Source organism: Sorex araneus, chromosome X (assembly GCF_027595985.1).
Source record: "Sorex araneus isolate mSorAra2 chromosome X, mSorAra2.pri, whole genome shotgun sequence".
In the NCBI taxonomy this organism is placed as follows: domain Eukaryota; kingdom Metazoa; phylum Chordata; class Mammalia; order Eulipotyphla; family Soricidae; genus Sorex; species Sorex araneus.
This window is the reverse complement of record NC_073313.1, coordinates 282,748,290-282,756,009: the sequence shown is the minus strand read 5'-3', so window position 1 is coordinate 282,756,009 and position 7,720 is coordinate 282,748,290. Positions and strand designations below refer to the sequence as shown.

General features: G+C 42.4%; 1 protein-coding gene across 1 annotated transcript; it reads left to right on the top strand.

Moving 5' to 3' along the window:
• The first annotated feature begins 1,482 nt into the window (after positions 1-1,482).
• LOC101555040 (regenerating islet-derived protein 3-gamma-like) lies at positions 1,483-3,227 on the top strand. The gene is made up of 4 exons (XM_055121299.1): positions 1,483-1,552; positions 1,831-1,949; positions 2,764-2,881; positions 3,160-3,227. Exons 1-4 carry the CDS (start codon positions 1,483-1,485, stop codon positions 3,225-3,227), a joined length of 375 nt encoding a protein of 124 aa, XP_054977274.1.
• Positions 3,228-7,720: the final 4,493 nt, after the last annotated feature.

The window sequence follows — 7,720 nt, the reverse complement described above, 5'->3', positions numbered from 1 at the left end:
CCATATGGTCCCCAAGCACCGCCAGGAGTAATTCCTGAGTGCAGAGCCAGGAGTAATCCCTGAGCATTGCTGGGTGTGACCCAAAAAGCAAAAAAAAAAAAAAAAAACACCTATCAAATACCAGATTCATGTTTCTTTGAAAACATTTCACTGAAAAGTTGTCTATGAGATTATATGAAGAGATTAAAATTTATTATTAATTAAGCCTGTATTTGAATTGAGAAATGTATCATCATTTTTTTTCACTTTTCCATTGACATTTTTTTAATAAGTTTATTTTTAATTAGAGAGTCATCGTGAGGGTACAGTTACAGATCCATACATCTTTGTGCTCATGTTTCCCCCATACAAAGTTCGATAACCCATCCCTTCACCAGTGCCCATTCTCCACCACCAGTAAACCCAACATCCCTCCCCCCCTCCCCAGTCCCCTCTCCCCCCACCCCACGCTGCCACTATGGCAGGGAATTCCCTTTTGTTCTCTCTTTCTGATTAGGTGTTGTGGTTTGCAATAAAGGTGTTGAGTGGCCATTGTGTTCGGTCTCTAGTCTGTATTCGGCCCGCATCACCCTTCCCCCACATGACCTCCAACCACATTTTATTCCATTGACATTTTATATGAAATTAAAAATATACTTATAAATTAAAATTATATCTGTATATATTTGTTATAGTGATAAAATTCCAGGTAGCTGACTCATAGATAATGTCACTTTTCTCTGATTGACATGACTTTTTATGAATGGAGTTTTTCTGATACTACACTTGATCTTAGCAAAAAGTCTGAGAAGTGATGAATGGAATTTTTCTGAAAACAAATTTTCTAAGCATATATAACAGGACACTGTGAAAGTGTTCTATGAAAAGAGAGAATAACAAAAGAAATCACAAGGAAAATAGTGCTAAAACTCTATTCCATTTAGTCATAGTGAAAACATGAATGGATAGGTGTTTGTAGTTCTGAGAAGACACTTGTCTGGAATCTGAAAGAGGCACAGCTGTGGTAATTTCCAGCCACTGCTAGTAAGACCCCAAAATATTTCAGGAACCTTCTGGAATCCCTGCCTAGTCTTTCCCAGCAGGCCCCTCAAGGTTGCAAATTTGCATTATTCATGGCATTGTCCCTCCCACAGAACTTCCTTTAAAAGGCCAGTCCCTCAAGGTCCCTCAAGACCTGACAGACTATCAAATATTCTTGAAAGAAAGGTAAGTGGAAGCTGATGCAAGACGCTAAAAGGAGGAGGGAAAAGATTCCCACTCCAGAGTGGACACACGCACTGTCAGACTGAGCCATGATAACTCTGATAGGCATCCTGGGTAAAATATTCAGAAAATCAAACCTCTTATGTCACCATACAGGGACCTGTCATTCAGCTGGTAGTAGACAAATATAAATGGGGGATGGAGCAGTGACTCCTGGGCTAGCTTTCGGCCTGACCCAACGTCCATCCCTGCCTCAACAGTTTCCTCCAGTGAGACAAGATGCTGACTCCCATGGCCACTGTTGCTTGGCTGGTGCTCTCCTGCCTGGTGCTCCAGGCCCAGGTGAAAGGTAAACGTTCCCACATCCAGCCCCTGTGCTCTGGGATGCTCTTATCCGGGAGCACAGTTTGGGATTCTATAAAAGACAAGTGAAATATGGAAGAGATGATTGCTTATGAAATGTATCTGGTGATAATTAAAAACATTCTCAGCGTGTTGGACATGCTGAGGACTGTCATGGTTCACTATTCCAAGTTCTATCCTTTTGCATATCTCCTCAGTGCCTTTTCCAACAAAATTCCCACTCTACCTTTTTACTAGTCTCTCCTTTGTATGTCCCTCTGTCAGGGGAAGACCTGCAGAGCGAAGAGCTGTCTCCACGAGCCAGGTGCCCCAAGGGCTCCAAGGCCTATGGCAACCACTGTTATGCCTTTTTTAAAACAACAAAATCCTGGATGGATGCCGATGTGAGTACCTGTACTTGCAACTGGAATGGGTATTTGTGTGTGTGTGTGTGTGTGTGTGTGTGTGTTTGTGTGGCAGGGGGAGGGGTCAATAGACAATGGAGTTCAGGGGAGGGCCCAGTTTATTGGGACATGCTAGGTAGAATGATAAACACCATTTACAGTCCACCTGCTCTTGCTTCTCTTCCTCCACTACTTAATTACCAGTGTGAATGAAGGTTTCTCCTCAATCTCTTCCTTTCTTCTAGTCCGAATGCCAGAAACGGCGCAATGGATACCTTTTGTCAGTGCTCACGGAGTTATTGGTCTATATATAGACCAATAACCATGAAACTCTGAGAAGTCAGGAGCTCTTTTGGAGAATAAAGCCCAGTGTCCATCTGAAATTGTGTGTTGTGGGGTGTGGCCTCATCTCTAGCTGACACCGTTCCCCCTTTTCAAACAATGCATATTAAAGGTCAGTTATGTGCTGCAGCCAGTGATGTTAGCTAAGATGTGCTGGGTTTCTATGAATGAAGTGTGGGTACACTGTCCACTATAGAATCTACATGACCTTTGAGTCCCAGAGGTGCATAGCCTGATTTGCAAAACCAGTTGTGCTAAACAATCCCTGCTACTCTGACTGGTTTGGTGACTGACTCTCATACACTAGATAGAGGCTTGAGAGAGAATTTTTAGAGTTCCTCTCTAGATCACCTCAGAAAGAGCCAAAATATATTCTCTGTTCTTGGTGTCATTCAGGAGTACCAATGAAGCTGCTGTCTGAGCATCCCAGGGGCATCTGAGACTCACGTGTCCATCTGTCCTGTCTTCACAGACTAAACCCAATGAAGGTGGATGGGAGTGGATCAAAGAGGATGTGCTGAACTATGAGGCCTGGGAGAGAGGTGGCCCTACCAATTCTGGGTACTGTGGGGTCATTCTTAGACACAAAGGTAAGAATGAGACAAGCTTCTATGTGCAGATCTGTTACACTCCTGCCATATCCCTCAAACCTTTTTCTAAGCCTGACCTTTAGGAAGGGATGAATTTCCAAATTCATGATGGTTGGCCCTTTTCTAGCCTCTAGATCTCTTGTCCTTGAGCCTCTTATACTTGGAGTATGGATATGACACAAAAAAGGAGGGAGGGACTTTGTCACTGCCTGTGATGCCACTCTCTCAGTTTTGCAGCTTTCAACACTCCACTCTTTCTCCTCTCCTTGTCTCTTTAGGCTATGAAAACTGGCAAAATTTTGACTGCAGAAATCTACTGCCCTATGTCTGCAAGTTTGAGAGCTGAATCAGGTCAGAAATCTACAGGCTGGATTCCCATGTAGCTCCTTGAGGATGTTGTTCTAGTCTTAAGGTGGAGCCTGTAAGGAAATCTCCACCCGCTCTCATCCCTGCACACCACACCCCCTCTACCTTCTCCTGATTTGTCAAATAAGAAAAATAAATACTTCTATCCATATGAAGTCTTTTGAGTTGTGTTCTCAGACTATCACTGAAAAATAATTGTGCTTGAGAGAAATCTAGTTCTTCCTTCATGCATCTTCATCCAGATCCCTAATTTCCTACAATTAAGAAAGTCTCAATTGTAAGTCCCCAGTGATGTGGTCCAGCAGCACACAAAGATGATTGGTGAATTCTTGGATTCTGAAGCCTACAGACTGAGTCTCACCCTGCAAACTCTCTTGGCTGTGCTGTCTCTGCTCACACTGTTAGCTGTGCTCAGATTACTCTAAACCACACCCCCTTTGTCACCACTCCCCCCCTCCAGTTGCATTCTGTGGCTCACGTAGATTTGCTCCAAGTCTCTTTGCTTCCCACCTCCCAGGAAGAACCAATCTATAGGGATCAGAAACTTCTGCCTTGCAGCCCAGAAACACACACAATTAATGAATCCCCAAGGCTGTGCTATGTGCGACTCTCACTGAGGCTTTCAGCTGTGTCCATCCGAGGACCGGACTGGCTTTCAGTTCATTGACCTTCCTACAGAGTTTGGCTCTTTATTCATTTCTTTGACCATTGTGGCGCAGACCTGTTCGGTTTGGTTCCAACACCTGTTGTACTTCCTTGTTCCACCCATGAGTTTGTAAAATCTTTAGGTCTTGTTTATGTAAGCATGATGTGCTGATGATGTTCATACTGCCCTGTCCTATCCTTTAATGATGGTTGCACTCATGCATGTCTAGGTTCCTTGAGCCTGATATTTACAGGACAATACCTCTGAACTCATTCTTTTAGTAATAATCCATTTTTTAAAATATCCATGGCAAGAGTAGAGTTGCTCAGTGTACCTGAGATCCTTCATATGTAGTTTGCTCAACCACTGGCACATGCTGCTTTGTGTTGTGAGCATCACAAGTGCTGCTGTGCATGTAGGTTCTGTGGGCAGAACTGAGAACCCAGGTTGTTATGCATCAAATTGAACTCAGGATGTGCACATGATACATACCTGTCTCCTCTTTGTAGTATCTGACCGATCCTAAATGATCAATTTTATCCTCAATCCTCTATGTGCCTTGGATTATAATTTTACCAAAACCAGTATATGATGTATCTTGAAATGTTGCTTCCCAGCAGAATATTAAAAATTGTTGTATTTTTGTAATGAATATACATGTCAGGTAACAAGTCTTTATGTGCTTTTCACCTTGATATCTGCATATGGAAGGTCCTTCCATCTATGGGTACCTAGAGGGAGAAAGCTACTTGAGTCTCAAACTTCTGGAAATAGCGAATAGTGCTTTTGTTAGTTGCTTTGCATAACCTCACAAAGGAAATAACTTTGGTAGCAATCTCAGTGATTTTCAGCACCTTTAACGTATTTCAATTTTGCACTGGGTTCAGTTCTTTTGATAAGAAAATAAATCATCATTTTGAAAAATATTCCAACAAAACTAGTTTAAGAAGATAGTGAGTTTTTTAAATTCTATTATCATATGAAATTTATAATGATTGTTTCCTTAAATTTTTCATTCATCTAAACTCATAACATACTAAAATTATCATAAACCATTGAAAACTTCCCCTTTCCATACATTCGGACGAGCCTCACACATGAAGGTACTGGCATAGGAACACAAGTGTGTGGGACCCAGGTTTGAGACTTCCAAGCCTGCTTGGATTTGGACTGGGCCTTTTTCCGCCCAGATTTTCCATTTTCCTGTAGCTAGGCAGTCACACCGCGGGAGTGTCCCTGGTGCGGTGTAATCCCACCAACAGCCAACAGCCAGAAACTTATAAAGCCAAGGCTCCGGAAGAGAGCGATGCAAATTGTCTCTTGCCCCAGTGCGGGGCTGTCTTCCCAGGGGCCCCTTGGAGCCGGTGGGCTCCAGCTTCCCTCCCCACCCAGAGCAGAGGTCCCGAGGCCAAAGACCTCTGGAACCTAGCCACAGCCAAGCTCAAGGCCCCTCTGCACACGTTCGGAGGAGCCTCAAGTATGAAGGTACTAGCAGAGGAGCCCAGGTGTGCGGGATCCCGGCTGAGACCTCCAAGCCTGCTGGGATCGGGACTAATCTGTGATGGTATTCTAAATGTGAAAGTCACCAGAAAAGTAGGAATGTAGCTACAGTTTTGAGTTTTTATAGAACGAATCTGTATTATGTCCTTAACGTTTTTCCTGAGGTTTTCAAAAGTGTACAGATGTTGAGTGTTTTTCCCTCTGTAATAGATATTAAAGAATTTCATGGGATTTATAAAATGAAACACCATGCACAAAACGAAAATAGAATGATAGCCAAAGTGCCCAAACAAAAAACCTACGACCAAGAATCCTCTTCTTTCAAAGTTTCTGTTTTATATTCGAAGGGATAATTATAAAAATTATCAAACCATGGTTGAGAATGTTTTCAAGATTTAAAAAATTCTGCAATAAACACTGAATGACCGCCTATAAAATCAATTGCCAAAAATGAACAAAAATAATATTCACCACAGGAGACTAGTTCATTATTTCATATCAGCATCTTCTCCTAACGTTAGTGTACTGAACTCCTATGAAAAGGCAGAAAGAATGGAAGGATCAGGAAGCAAAGTCCAACAGTCTGCTTCTTGCAAGACACATGCTTTAACTCTGAAAATAAAGAAGCATTATAATGAAAGGTCAGTAAATTCATATAAGAAAATGGTAGAGGTGCTGGAGCAATAACACAGTGGGTAGTGCATTTACCTTGCATGCAGATGACCCAGGTTTGATTTCCAGCATCCCATATGGTCCCCTGAGCACCACCAGGAGGAATTCTTGGAGGGATTCCTGAATGGAGAGCCAGGAGTAACCCCTGTGCATCTGGGTGTGACCCAAAAAGGAAAAAAAAAGAGAGAAAAAGAAAGTGGTAGGTTTAATAAAGCAGTGAAGTTTATCTCTGAGGCTGAGCAGAGAGCATTCATTTAAAGAAAGTGATGACAGCAATGAGTATTGTAGGATAACATTGGTTTGTCCTTTCTTCCTTGCCACAAAGAGTTTAGGTTTATCTGGTAATAATTTCTAAACATTTTAGGACAACATTGGTACATTCTGTTCCTCTTGCCTCAGGAAGTTTATGTTTATCTCAGTGCACCTGAGTCACTCCCACTTCTTTGTTTATCTGTAAGCTCCTCTCCATGCTATCTTCCTTAACTGGTCTACCACTTTTTCCCCCTAAACAGACCCTGTAAGCTTGCAAGGACAGAATTATCAGAAATTTATGATTTTATATGAATGAGTGAAACACTGCCTTTCTCCTCTACTTATGTCTTTTGAATAGTTTTGTTTAAAGCAATCTCCTATTTTTATGGACAAAGGAAGACAATTATGCTTCATAACTTGTTATTTAATTGGTATTAAATATTATTCACTCTGGGCACTGCTTTCATGACTTAAGTCTCAGTTGCCCATACTTCCTGGCACCCCCAAAGCAGGGTCCTAGCAAGGACTGAAGGGACACAGGGCAAGCTGTGAGCTACCCTGGTATCAATATGGGTCAGGACAAATCGCCACGATTCTTAACTATAAGTTGAGAGCTTGATCAAGACAAATGCTGTCATTATCCAAAAGCAACAACGAGACTTCTAGAAGTAGGAAAGACTAACCTGGCCTGAGCACTGTAGTCTGATATCGAGATGACGCCAGGAGAACAATTCTATAAGCTTAATGTATCTCTCATTATGTCCATACAAAATGATTAATATTATGAATGCTTATATGTTAGTTGGACAAGGAGAGGTGAAACACACCCATGGGATTCCACCCTTAGGCGGGTCATCTTTCTGTATGAGAATCTGTCCTAGAAGCAGCATCCCCTGAGGGATAGGACTGCAACCACACTAAAGTGTAAGTCCCCAATCTTTTATGCTTGGGGATTTAATTAGTCTGTAAGAGTGGGCTGGGGATCCAGATCCGGTAGATCCAGATCCAGAGGAGAAGGAGAATGATGTAGAATGGGGGAGAAAGAAGCAGGAGGAGAATCACAAGAGAATAGAGATGGGAATGGAATAAACTGCAACTGAGACCACTCAGCCTGGCTCCCGTTCCTTCTTTCACCTGCCCATGATCATCGGCCTCCCCAGGGTGCAGGAAGTGGAGTGAGACTACGAACGAGGGTGGTGGGAGACAGTTAGCCTGCTCTGCCCTCGTTTTGAGATTTCACAAGCATAACATACAAGTTAAGGGATCAATAAGACAATAGAACTTAAAAAATTTCAATGTGTTGATATCCAAGGCCAGAAAAAACAGCAAGAAGATGGCTGATCAATTATTCAATCTAACCAAAAGCATGTTGGGGGGCTGAGGGTAGGTAAGATACAGAAAGG